Source organism: Zonotrichia albicollis, chromosome 4, assembly GCF_047830755.1.
Source record: "Zonotrichia albicollis isolate bZonAlb1 chromosome 4, bZonAlb1.hap1, whole genome shotgun sequence".
In the NCBI taxonomy this organism is placed as follows: domain Eukaryota; kingdom Metazoa; phylum Chordata; class Aves; order Passeriformes; family Passerellidae; genus Zonotrichia; species Zonotrichia albicollis.
Window position 1 is genome coordinate 20792157 of NC_133822.1, and position 13816 is coordinate 20805972.

The following is a 13816-nucleotide window of genomic DNA, read 5'->3' on the forward strand; positions in this document are numbered from 1 at the left end:
AAATATTTACACTGCAAGTAAGCTGAACGAAAAAAAAAAAAAGATAAATTGGAACTTTTGTCAGTGAACCAGATTGTGAAATGCCTTGAGGGAACAGAAGATTTATTTGGGGAGAGGGGGAGAGGTAGGAATTTTCCACGCTATTGTAAAGCATGAGCACAAATTATATGATCCCCACAGCCAGCGAGTTGCAAAGCTTCAATCAGCTGCCTTTTTATTTTTTTCCTTTCCTCTCTTTTCTATAAAGAGGAGGGGGGGAAGACAGAAGTGTTTCACCAACTTCTGTTGACTGTTCCTTTTTTCTCCTGATTGAAATGTGTTGTTAAACAAGATCCCACATAATCTCAGCAGAGGGTTTCTCTCGCTCGCTCCCGCTCCTTCTGGGAAGCCGCGATCGGTGCCATCGGCGCTTGATTATTTGCAAACTCCCTTCGCTGCTTTTTTTTTTTTTCCTCCTTTTTTTTTTTCCCTCCTCTCCGTCTCGGTCTCCGTCTCCCTCTCTCTCCCTCCGTCTCTCTCTCCCTTCCTCTCACCCCCAGCGCAACTTTTGCAGGCGCCCCGGTACACGCAGCCATGCCGCGCTGAGAGCGGGGGCACGGCGCCAGCCCCCCTCCTTCCCTCCCTCCCTCTCCTTTCCTCCCTCCCTCTCTCCTTCCCTCCCTCCCTCTCTCCTTCCCTCCCTCCCCAGCGCCGCCGTCCCGAGCCGGGGGGGCCCCGCCGCCCGCCGCCCCTGCCCGGCCCCGCGCCTCGCCCCGGCCCCGGCCCGGCCCGGCCCGGCCCGGCGCCGCCGCCCCCCGCCCGCTCGCCCGCCCGCCCCGGCCGCGTCGGAGGGCCGGCAGCGGGGCTGGATGTGCCCGGCTCCCCCCGCGCTGAGGTGGGCAGCGATGCAGAAGGCAGGCGGCAGCTTCGCCTCCGCCGAGAGACACCCGCTCAAGATGGCAGATGTGTGTTGAGTTTGGGGGGCTGCGATCTCGCGTCGTTCGTGGCGGCGTTGCCATGAATAACAGGCGTCCTTGCACCGATGGCCCCCATGTACGAAGGTAAGCCCCGGCCCGGCCCGCCCCGCCGGCACCCCTGGCCCGGCCGCAGCGGGGGACGGAGGGAGGGAGGGAGGGGGGAGCAGGGGGTCCCCGCCGCTCGCCGTGGCCCCGGCCGGTGTTGCGGGAGGCGGGGGGCACCATCGCCCTCCCCGGCGCCCGGCGGGAACGGGGCGAGGCGCGGGTCGCCCCCCGGCTCTGCCGGTGCCTGGCCCCGCGGTCCCGGGCGCTCGATCCCCGGCGGGGGGCGGTGGGTGAAGTCCGTGCCGGTGCCGAGCAGAACAATGAGGTGGACGGAGCTCGCCTTGCGCCTCCGTGTGTGTGTGTGTCTCTGTGTGTGTGTGCCTGCTGCCTGCCTGCCCCTCGCCGCCGTTCGCATTCCCAGGACCGGCTACCCCGCTCCGCTCGCCGGTTTCCCGGGAGTTCCCCCCGCCGTGGCTCCTCTCCTCCGAGGCGCGGGGACTCCGCGGGCAGCGGCGGCGGGGGACGGGGGACGGGGCTGCTGGAGCCTGCTGTCAGCTCCCCTGGCTTCTGCTTCAGTCCAGCCCGGGCTGCGGCGAGAAGCCCAAGTGCCCCAACTTAGTTTCTTTCAGGTTAAAAAAATCATAATTTATATATATATATGCATTTATATATGTGTGTATGTATATATACGTCTGTGTGCGCTAGATCGATGTGTAGTATACGGTGTCTGTTCAAAAAGAAAAATTCAGAGATGTATCGAGGTTAATTTAAATCCCCTCGCGACGCATTTACCCTTCCCCGTCACCCCTCCCGGCTCGGCGCTGCCCGGGCAGCGTTACATAAAGCGGAGGGACATCCCCCGGCGGCCGCGCCATCCCGCCCGGGGCCGCTCGCTCCGTGGCGGCGGAGACCCGGGCGCGGAGGGGCGCGGGGGGGGCGCCACGGGGACACGGCACTTTGCTCCCCATGGCGAGGCCGGTAAAACTTATCTGAGGAGGAAATCGAGCCCGGGCAGCGGCGCCCGCGCGGAGGGCGCTCGGCGGGCGGTGTAAAGTTACCGGTGGCCCGCCGGGTTATTTCTGGGCAGCCCCGGGCTCACCCGCTGTTCCGAGTCCGGACCCCGCCGGAGACGGGCAGACAAAGAGGAGCATTTTCGTCAGCGCACACGGCACGGCCGGCCCTCCCCGCGCTGCCCGCGGCCGGGCTCGGTGCCGCCGGAGCGCGGGGTCGGCGGGGAGCGGGGCCCGCGGCGGTGCCGGGGCCGGTGCCGGCGGAGGGGCCGCGGCGGGCCCGGGGTGCCGGTCGAGGCCAGCCCGCAGCGGCGCCCTCTGGCGGCCGAGTCTCGCCGCCGAGCGGCCCCGGCCCCGGCCCCGGCCCCGGCCCCGGCCGGGCAGCCCCCCCTCCGCTCCCCGCCCCGCGCCCGGGCCGCCCCCGGCGCCTCCCCGGCAGCGGGGCCCCGCCGCGGGAGGGGGGAGCTCGCCGGCAGCACCCGCACGGCGCGGAGCTCGCAGCCCCGGCGCGTACCTGCCCGGCCCCCGCCCGACGGCCCCCGGGGCCGCGCCTGACCCCCCCGCGGTGTGACCGGGCCGGCGAGGCTCGGCCGGCACCGCACCGGAGCCCCCCAGCCCCTCCCGGGCGGGCGCCGCCGGCCGGGGGGGTCATGCGGCGATGGCTCTGAAGTTCGCTCCTCGCCGGGCCGCATCCAGCGCGGCGCGGGGCCGTGCGGACGGTGCGGGGCCCCTCGGAGAGCGGCGGCGCCCGGCGGGTCCGCACAGCCGGGGCGGAGCGGCCGCGGGGCCTGCGGTCAGCCCGGCCGCGCTCCCTTTCCTTCCCGGCGCGCCGCAGTGGGCGAGCGCCGGCACGGCCGCCTCCCCGGAGCCGGGCAGGGCAGCGCAGGGGAGGGGAGGGAAGGGGAGAGGAGAGGAGGCCTCGGCCACTGCCGGGGCGAGCAGGGCGCCGGCTTCTTCCTGAGGAGGGGGCGGCGGTGCTGCACCGGAGCGTGCGGTGGAAGTTTAGCGGTTCCTTAGAGCATCCTAACTTGAGCGGCGCCCCTGCTTCTGCCTGACTGGAAAAGAGAGCAGCTGGGGGAGAATGCCCTGAAAGTGACCTGTAGAAACAAATTTCCCGCAGCAGATACGGACGGGTCTGCGGCCAGGCTCTGCAGCATGCCTTAAGCCTCAAAATAGGTGAATATCCTGAATAACAGGAGCTGGAGATAGCGTAAAGGCTGACAGAAATTGTTTTATCTCTGTTGTGTTGCTGTATGCTTGCGGGTTAAATTGCTGCTGAATGGCTTCGAGGGAGGTGGAGGAGGGGTTAATGATTGTTTTTCGCCTCCTAGTTGCCGTGAGAGGTCCTTAGAATTCCCTGCAATATCGCAGTGCATAGATAAAAACTTACTTATCGCAGAGGATGCAATTTCCTCCTTGGAGGGAGGCAAGGACTGCCATCCTCCCCTGCGAGCCTCACGTTTGTGTGCACAAGCAGTTCGGTCTGGAGCATCAGGTAGAGTCAGGGCACCGAGGAGAGCACCGGAACCGAGCACAGGAACCGAGGGCTCGGATCGGCGCTGCGAAGGGCAGGCACAGCTCTCGGGTGGCACACATGCACGCCCACCGCCAGCACCGCAAGGCAGGCCAGGGGAGGTGAAACCGTATCCGCGCCGTACCGATTTCAGAACATAGGCTCTTTGACAGAAAAAGCACCCTGGGAGGAAATGTGACACCTCAAAGGCCTTATGAAGTGGTTCCAGTAGAAATTGAAGTGAGTGGTAACACAGAGCACAGGCAGAAAGTCACCCAGCGTTCTTGACGTGCAGGTGAGGGTGGTGTGTGCTTGTGCAGAGCAGCTGGCTTAAATACCATTTCTGGGAAGCAGAATGGTGCCTCACCTGATATTAATAGGCGAGGCATGATAAATAAGTGACTATCTGGTGTGAAATCCTCTCCCACACACACTGAGCCAGGAGAATTTTCCCATTTGTTTTAAATAATTTGGAGGTTTTGCTCTTACCTTCTCATCTCCTAGGTTTTTCCTCATTTATTTTTTTTTTTATTTCTTTTTCCTGGTAGTGGAGAGCTTAGCAGCAAAATGAAGGACATAAAAATAAAACGAGTGAAACAAAACAGAAGTAACACTGCTGCGCAATGTTTGACCTGGTTTTTAGTTTCGTTTGTGAGCTGTACAAGGAAGTGAGTTGAATTTCAAAGCAGACATCATCAGGTGTAATCCTACATGGCCTCTGCTCCAGACTTGGGGCAAGCTGGTGGCTGCCATCCTTCTGAGCACCAGAGATGAGGCTTCATCAGGAGTGGCTGTACTGGCTTGGTACAGAGGAGCTGAATGGCTTGAGCCAGGCAAGAATCTGGTTCTCTGGACCCTCTTCTAGGCAGTGTTACTCTCACCTGTGCACTCACCTTGTGATGTTTCCTATTGTGCAAATAACAGAGCCAGGCTCTATGGTCCAGGGGAGACCCCAGTTTAAGAGGGGGTATGCCAGACAGCACAGGCTGTGGGTGGATTTTTGCCTAGGATGGGTGTCTCCAGCGATTTCCTTGGCGTCTGGTACCTAGCATCCTTCACAATTGCGTTAAGAGAGGTATTTATATGTATTAACCTTTATTTTCTAAACAGTGATTACCTCTGTTTTGGTTTCGTTCCTCTTCGCTTAGCTCCTTACTTATTCTTGACAACTTTGTTGCAATTCAGGGTGTATTTTTAGCAGCCACATCGGTAGTTTTCTATGTGGGTGGCTCATGGAATTAATCTGGGTAATATTTGTAAATTGCACCTCGCCACCGGTGCTGCTGCTGGAGCTGAGCACAGGCAGGGACCTGCCTGCACGCTATCCCTGTCACACATGGGGCCGGGAAAGCCGGAAAATCTGACCCTGTCCTCCCTTGTGGATCAGATCCCATTTAATGCCAGAAACAGGCCAGCCCTGCTGGGCTTCGAATGCATCCTTAAATCTCACCAAAGCACACAAAACTTGCTCATCAGGGAGGTGGCCCCAGTGAGGCGGAGTAAAGGTCTTTACCCCAAAGTTCATGCAGGGAGATAACTCAGAGACGCTTCCTGTTTATGAAATAATAACCAGAGCTAAAGCTGTGTCAGTGCTGGGACTAAAAGCCTGAGTTTTTATTTGCTCAGGATATGGCTATAGCCAGGATAACAGGAAGCCCCCTCCAGTTAAAATTATTGTTGTTATCATGCTGCTGTGTCTAGTGATTAAACAAGTTTGTGTAATGGGTGAAAAATGCTGTTTTATTTTCAGAAGGGGAAAGAGCGTTGCTGGGACTAGGGGCTGGGGTGAGCAGACACAGAGGCAAGCTCACTTACTCACCACAGTCATCAGCCCTTGGACTCTGCAGTGCATTCCTCTTCGTGGCTGTGACAGGTGGGGAAGACTCACTTTGCTTCATTTGGACACCTCAGCTGGCCTGGGAAGTGAAATAATTTTCATTTTTCTATCACTAGTTTTCCCCATTGTTATTTACTGCCCAGTTTTACGTGGTGCTGTCAGACCACTGGATTTGGTTCCATTCAAAGGGGATAAGAGTTGCCTGTGCTTGATGTTCAGTGTCGGTTCTTCTACTGGTGGGGAACAGCCTAGAGACCTCCTGTGAGGCTTTTGAACTTAAGCTCAGCCCTGGGAAGTTAGATTGTGTATTTGGAGATAGGTGATGGACTTGGGTGGCTAAATGAATAAGGCCTGATTTTGGCCACATCACAGCAGTGATGCATAAAAACATGTGAATATTTGGTCAGGAGGACAGTTGGAAAATCAAATCATGACAGGATTGGTGACCTGGGCCTGGAAGTAAATCCCTGTCCTGATTGTGGACCTCACCAGGTGGGTCCCAGGTGATGGTGTTAGAGCTGTCCTGCCAGATGGTGAGGTCAGGGAAGGACAGTCACCTTCTGCTCAGACCAGACTAAGACACCAATATGAGGCAGATGAGACAGCTTCTTCTAGCTGCAGGACTCAGGGCAACTGTGATGGTGCTGCCCATGGGCAAGACCCCTGAGAAGAGTTTGCCAAGGCATTCAGTGTTTGGCTTACAGCTGTTAGGGTGTCCCCATCCCTGTGGCTGTAGTGAACAGGTAGGCTAAGAATGGCTTGCTGGGGTTTTTTTAAGGTTCGACGCTTTTCCTCTCTGATCCCAATTTAAGAAGATATTTTCAGGTCTGTGCCTAAATTTAAGCTCACAGGCAGTGCTGCTGACTTCATTAGGATTGTTTATGCCTTTAAAGCTGGCCGCATGCTGGAGTACCTTTCTGACTCATGGCCTCTATAGCCTAATCACTACATTTATAAAATGAGGTTGTTTCCTCACCCTTACTAGGAAATTTCTGCCCTCTGAATGTGAAATATTATTTATAGGTCTTTCTCTTACTTTTGGAAGGATAACTGGTAATTAACAAGAAGGGAGAATTAAACATTGTTTAGAGAAAAGGTTGTTTCTTGAGCTGTTTACGTACCCTAATGTGGACCAAGGTAATTAACTGGAAGCCTTCTCTTTTGAAACTATTTCCCCTACCAATAAAGAATTCACCTTTTCTTTTGAAAATAAACACGGATGATAATTTCACTCCAGACATGGCATTTAGCAGTTTGTCATGGAGGAAGAGCAGAGGCATGTTACTGCTACCCCTCATTTACAGCATGGAGTGCCCCTGATTACTGCCTTATTTGGCCATATCAGCTAACTGAAGTCCATCCGCAGGAAAGCACAAGTGCCTTTATTTTGGGACCACTCCTGAATTCAGGTAGCCTTCAGAATTAGGTAATTTTGATGGCAAAACCACTTCTACTAAGACTTCCCCACGCACGTGAGTGGAGGAGCAGACTCTATCTCTGTAGGCCGGCAAAGGCATTTCCACATCTCAAAATACCTGGGAAAATCCACAGTCAAGACTAAATTAAAAAGCTGTGTGTGCCATTAGAATTTGTTTATCGAATGAAAGTAACAATAAGCTGTAACAGTGTGTATTTATACAATGCTGTATATGTTCAAGGTGGTGTATAAAGAGTGGCTGTCTGATCAGGTCACTGACTGAATGATGCCAAAGAACAGTCTTTTGCTTACTCACAGGACATGTGCAGAATAGCCAAAGGGAAGCATCTTCAAGAAGTGAACACCTTGAGCTGCTCCTGAGCTAGATTCTGATCCAGATCAGCAGCAGTGTCAGTGAAACCCAGTGAGCTACACAAGGGGAAGCAGGGTCTGCACATTATGAGTATTAGCCTCTCTGTGTCGTGTTCTGGAGCAAGAGGGAGTTTTATCCAGGGTGAGGAATGCCATAGTTTGCTCCCTTGGTTTTCTTCAGCATCACCACTGAGTGGGACATACATTTGGAGAAGCTGAAGCTCACTCTATTTATACATTGTTCTCTGTCCTGCTCACCTTCCAGGGCCTGTGCTGATATCTGTCTCCGGAAGGACAAAATAAGAGCAGCTCCTTCCCTGAAAAGCAGGAAAGGTCATCCCGCAAGGCATTGGTATTTGCCAGAGATACTTGGGAAACCATGAAGGGCAGCTGCCTTTTCTGTTCTTTAGAGATTTCAATCCATAAAGGTGCTAGCAAGACCTGGAACAATGGTGTTACCAATTGCAGAACCCTGCAGGCTAACATCTCCTTTGGTGCCGAAGGCTGACAGGTTGGGCTCTGGACTATGCTGAAATGCCAAAGAAACCTACCTCTCACTAAAATCATTTAAATAATAGGAAATGGGCAAATGAAAGATTTTTTTTTAAAGCAGAATATCAAATGCCTGTCCAGCATGTTCTTTAACAGGCTTGCCCAGCATATTCCCCATGTATGGACAGTCCACAGCATGTCCAGGCTGTCATTGTTGCCCTTTGCTTTGTCACTTAAAGGATTTTACCTTACCCCCTCTATAACTCCTCTCTGCTTTGCTTGCTCTGATTCATTGTCCTTTGAACTGTGGGTGTAGGAAAACTATTCCTTTGTCATGTCCCTCCTTTGTGTTCCCTAGGCTAAATCATATTTTGAACACATTCTTCAGCTCTTTCTCTTGTATCTTTTCCCCTTCAGCTCTGACCATTCTCCTGGTTCTCTGTGCTCCCTTCAGCTGGTCCATCTCTCTCTTGAATGGCACAGCTAGAGCACAGTGCTGTATTTGGGTGCTGTGCTGGCCAAGGAGAGCAGAAATGTTCTTTTGTGTCTGTTACAGTCAGTGCTCCTGTTTAGTTTAACTTTTGCATTATAACATTATTCATCTTTGTGCAGCTTGTGATGTGCTGTGGCTCACAGATCCTGTCCCAGAAGTCTGATGCCTCATGAACCATTTTCTATTGCATGTCTGGAGGTAGACTTTCCTACCTGAGTGTGTGATTTTTGATCTGTCCCATCTGAATGTCATCCTGTACCCTTCAGTTTGTCGTGATTGTTTTCAGATTATCCAATTCCCCCAATTTTGCAATACTGCTTGATGTCACCTGCCCATTTAAAAAGCACAATCTCTGTTTATTCACCACTGTAAGCTTTGTTGTCAATTCTGCAGTCCCAAATATAAAGTACAGAAGAAATGGTTTCATATAATCCAGAAAGAGACCCTTGCCCACAAAATAGAAAAGAAACTGGAAAACACACCCAACACTTGGCATTGTTTTCATGCCTATTCTTTTACTCTACTTTGGTGCTTTTAAGGTGTTCCTAATAACAGTTGTATTTGCTGTGCCAAGCAAATGCAGAGCCTTATTGTACTAGGCATGACATCGACATGAAGGGATAGATAGTTACCAGCCCAAAGGTTTGCATTTCATATAGATGCAGACTCAGGAGGGTGCATCATAGAAATTGCTGGGACACTTTCAGGAGAGGAAATCAGAATGTGTGGGTTTTCCACAACATTTGTGGCAGAGGTTGCTCTGGGAAAGGAAAGGGTGGGCTGAAGATTGAGAAGGAGTAAGTCAGTAGGTCAGGAAAAGGAGGAGAGAGACATGTGGGAAACAAAGATGAGGGCAAGTGACTGTAACAGAATAGAGGAAGATGATCCCTGAGATCTTCAGGGGCTGAGGCTGTCACAGCCAAGGCTGGCAGGAACAGAAAATTGAGTGAAATGCTGAAGATCCCATCTTGGACTGTTTCTGCAGTTGCCCTTACTGACTTCAGTCTCTCCCACTCTCTTCAGACTTCAGTCTTTCACAGTTTTTTCCCATGGAGTTGTCTCCAACATCTTTGGAAGAGAAAGTGAGCGAGGACAGGAGACACTACCTGTACCCTAATGCTCACAGGCAGAGCAGAGAATCAGTCTGGGGATTCCTCATCTGGAGCTGACACCAGAGGCAAAATTGATGGTATGGCATTCATTAAAATCTCTGATCCTGCTCACCATCTGATGGGACAGAGATTATCTGAAACACCAACACTTCTTATTGATCTGAGACCCTTTCTCATTGATCTGAGACCCTTGTGGTTTCCTCCTTCTCTGCCATTGCTCTTCCCATGACAACGGTGTCTATGTAGGACAAATTTGATGTGCCATCCTCCTTCCTCCAAAATTCATGTTGCATTTTCCCTCAGCTGAGGGAAAATTTAAGGACATATGTGACTGCCCCACCCTCTCTGTCATCATGTCTGCTCTACTCTCACCATCAGTCAGAGTGGCCAAAAAAAGTTACAAGCATGGAGACCCAGTCATTAGCACCTGAGCTCGTGGGTGAGAGCCACATGTGCATCCTCCTGCACATGGGTGTGCATGGCACATCTCAAGCCTGTGAGGCTCAGCACACTGTTCTCTCCAATAGCATGTCAGGTGTGTCAGTGTGTTTGGCAGTGACTCTCTAAGGTTGTGATCTCTCTCTTGGGTCAAGAGAGCAAGAAGAACTCTTTTTCTTGCTTATAGTTAGGGGTCAGGTAGTTTGTTTGCTCCTGGACATGATCCAGTGGATTCAGCACAGAGAGGAAGCAGCAGAGACGAAGCAGTCCAGGAGGTTCCTGGAGTGTGTGGAAGATAACTTCCTGACACAGCTGGTGGGTGAGGAAGGCCAGAGGAAGGCTCCGTGCTGCGCCTGTGTCATGCACACAGAGAAAGACTTGAGGTGATGGGGTGTTGGGAGGCTGCTTTGGGTACACTCGTTGGTTTTCAGCGCTCAAGAAGTGAGGAGGGGGCTCAGCAAAAGGGACTTGTGAACAAGGCAAACTCTGGCTGTTTAGGAGACAGATTGATAGAGTCCCTTGGGACAGACCTGAGTGACAAAGGAGTCCAGGAAGGCTGGATGTTCTCCAAGAAACAAACCTTAAAGGTGCAGGAGCACTAACAGAAAGACATTGAAGGCTGGTCCGTGTCCAGAGAAGGGCAGCCAAGTTGCTGAAGGATCTTGTGTGCAAGACTTAGGAGGAGCAGCTGAGAGAGATGAGTTTGTTTAGCATGCAGAAAAGGAGGCTCAGGGGAGACCTTATCTTTCTCTCCCACCACCTGAAAGGAGGTTGTAATGAGGTGGGGGTCAGCCTCTTTCCACAGGTAACAAGTGACAGGACAAGAGGAAACAGCCTCAAGTTGTACCAGGGAAAATATAAATTGGATGCTACAAAAAATTTCCTTATGGAAGGGGTTTGTCAAGCGCTGGAACAGGCTGCCCAGGGAAGTGGTGGTATTTAAAAATCTCTGGAGGTATTTAAAAGATGTAAAGATGTGGTTCTAGGGGACACAGTTACTTGTGCACTTGGCCGTGTTTAGTTAACTGTTGGTCTCATTGATCTTAGAGGTCGTTTTCAACCTAAGGAATTTTATGGTTCTGTTTATTTTTGCTTGAGCACCTGAGGGTTTTTTCTAGTTACAGGTTGTAGAGGCATACACAGGATGAGGAATAGGCAGCAAGCTCCCCAACGATTGGCTGCATTGATGGGATGTTACACTTCAGGAGGGAATGTTACAGCAGATGATGGAGCAGCTTGGTGGAGACTTGGACTCCAGCAGCAATACTCAGAGAATATCCAGTCCCAGAAAACTTGCTGAACAAAACAAGTTTGTTTTTTTCAGGAAGGTCCTTTAGCTTGCCCAGAGTATTTTTACTTCTAGGCAAAATTTGTAAGCATTCTTTATTTTTAAAGTGTGGTTTATATTCTGCTCTTGTCTGCAACAACTCTAGCACGTCGATGTATTTATCTTTTCCTTGTTAACACTTACCCTTCCTGGAACATCTCCTGCTCAGCAGCTGTTTGTAGGTGGTTTTTTTTCCCTCTCCCATCATCTTGTACCTTTCCTTCCTGTTCAAGGCATCTGTAAACCTCTTGTAGTGACATCATAGCTGTTTCCATGGCAACAGATTATGATACTAGAGCAGAGGATAATATCAAACAGGGGGAGGAAGAGATAAATTATGGTGTTTGTGTGCGTGTGTCTGAGGGCTTGATTATATTCCTGCATCTCTTCCAAGGATGTTGTCTGCCTAGCTTCTTCTCTGTTTATCTTACATGCCTTTTAAAGGTTAGGAAAATGTGAAGGAAAAAAGATCTGGAGGTCAGAACAATACAGACGCATATTTTTGATGGTCTCTGTGTAAACCTAGTAGGCTGAGATTTATTTTTTTTACCTCTGGTAGCTCTCCTGTGTCTCCTGAGAGTAGTCTGGAGAAAACTTAGAGGCACAACAATCCCTTGGTATGGCATCACTTTTACTTTAATTACCAATTATTCATAGCCACTAGCAGCTGGGATCCGAAGTCAAGGATCTCTGTGCTGCAGATTTTCCAAAAAATTGGATAACTGTGACATGGCATTACCATGAGAACACACAACTGTGTTTGAGAAGGGATGTGACAGGTGCTCAGATCAGCCAGAGGTGCCATGGGGAGAAGAGGGACAAGTATCCAGAAGGAAATTAGGGGAACTGTGATTTCTAGACTGTTTCAGTCTGCCTAGAGAGTGGTCTGTGCCTCGTCCCAGGGTTAGCTTTGCACAGTGGTGTTTGTGGAAGAGCTGTGCCAGGATGGGTTGTGGGCTGGTTTTTGACCATCTGTGTGTTTCTTCCATGGCTTTGGGCTATCCCTCTGTCAGGAGCTGACAGCAGCAGGATTGCAGAAGGGTGAGTGCCCACATTGCTCCATATGTATGATGGCAGGAAGGCTGTGTGCTTAAAGCAGTAGGCTGGAGGAGAAGAATGTCCAGCTAAAATACATGGTGTTTTATTTCCTCCTAGGCAGCATTTAGTGTTGACAAATTCCACATAAATTGGCAAGGATTTTCAGCAGGTCTCTGGTTTACCTCCAAACAGTGGTAATTTCCAGCCATCATTGCTACTTTCCTATTTAGATGTTAGACTTCAAACGCTGGAGGAAAAAAAAATCCAAGAAAACCATCTTTGATATCCTCATAGCTCTGTGTGTGCGTGCAACCCTTAATCCTCCTCTTGTGGCAGAATTTCTGGGGAGTTAAACAGCCATCACTAGCCCTTAGAATACCTGGAGTAGAGTTGTCTCTAACTGGAAAATCTCTGGTGACACACTTGAGCTCCTTAGCACTGACAACGGAATTGATCCCACCTTGAGGCCCCGTGGTGCCCCAGGGAGGGGGGATCTGAGCCCAGCAGTGCAAGGTGATGTGGCAGCTTGCCTTGGCAATCCAGCTGGCTGGGGCAGTGTGCAGGGGTGCTCTCTCCATTATGGGAATTCACCACACAATGAGCCCTGGGTCAAGAGCAGTGCTGGGATGAGGTGATGCTCCAGCTCCCAATGTGTCAGTGCACAGGAACTTTCTGGTAGCTGGGAAGGCTTCTGGTGTGCTTGCTGGTGATGCAGAGTGACATTTTTGGTCAAGCTTAGTGTTGCCAGGATGGAGAGAAGGTGGCAGATCACACGAATTGCCTGAGTCACTCAAACTCTGCAAGTTAGAGCCCTACAGAAGGCATGAGAGCACACAGGAGCTTGGCAGGAATTAGTAGTTAAGTCACCTCAATGGAAGCTTATTGGGAGCCAGTAGAGACCACAGAGGGCTGGTTGGGTGTGCTTCCCCTGCAAGCACCCACATGGCACACTGGGCCCAGCTTCAGAACAGGCTGACATTGTCCTGTGGGCAGCTCACTGCCACAACCAGGCCTCAGGGTGATGGAGGTTAGGGAAGTGGCAACAAGGTCCTTTGTGGAAAGATGAGAGATCACAACCTTTTCTGTGAAACCAAATTAAAACAAAAAGGCAGCTCTTGGCATGTGGATAGCGTGGAGAAACCAAAGACCTCATAAATCCTCCAACTCTACAAAGAAACTGGGGATCTTCATCTCTTCTAGCACAATCAGTGGCACCACCAGAAACCTGCCTTCCCCACCTAACTCCCGCTCTTCATTCTTTCAACAGCAGAATATGTGTGTGTATTTAGCAAGTGCAGATAAGAAACAGGCTGCAACCCCCATTTTAAATTAGCTGCACCACCTGGAAAGGACATGTGAGACCCAGACACAAGCATATCCCATTGATGATGACAGCACCTCTCTTGCAGTGTCATTTTCCTGTCGCTTATCTGAGGCTGAGAGCACCTGTGCAATGAAAGTGAACCTTGCAAAAGCCTGTGCTGCCTGCGAGCACGTGCGAGTCAGAAGGGACAGCAGGTGCTGTTCTTGAGCACTGTTTGTGAGAGCACAGGTGGAAGAGTGTCTGTGTGTATGTGGAACTCCTTCCATGTGTGTAGGCACCTCCAGGAGTGTACACACGTGTTTGGTGTGGCTCTGTCCCCTTTATCTATGGGCCTGATTCTCCTCAGCCCTGTTACACCACTTTTATAACAAATTGTATTTGTAGCAGGGCTCTTTTCCGCTGCAGTGAATGAAGAAGGGAGATTTATTATAAATATAAATTA

General features: G+C 51.5%; 1 protein-coding gene across 5 annotated transcripts in view; it reads left to right on the plus strand.

Moving 5' to 3' along the window:
- The first annotated feature begins 461 nt into the window (after positions 1–461).
- HIPK2 (homeodomain interacting protein kinase 2) overlaps positions 462–13816 on the plus strand; it is a 138392-nt gene continuing 125037 nt past the window's right edge. For 3 of the 5 annotated variants that reach the window (XM_074539036.1, XM_074539034.1, XM_074539037.1), the window contains exon 1: positions 463–1040. In XM_074539036.1, the coding sequence (XP_074395137.1) occupies positions 1022–1040 (19 nt within the window). In that variant the 5' untranslated portion in view covers positions 463–1021. Of the gene's footprint in view, positions 1041–3047; positions 3188–13816 lie in introns of those variants that run through there. The other 2 variants (XM_074539032.1, XM_074539035.1) reach the window with 2 other exon arrangements.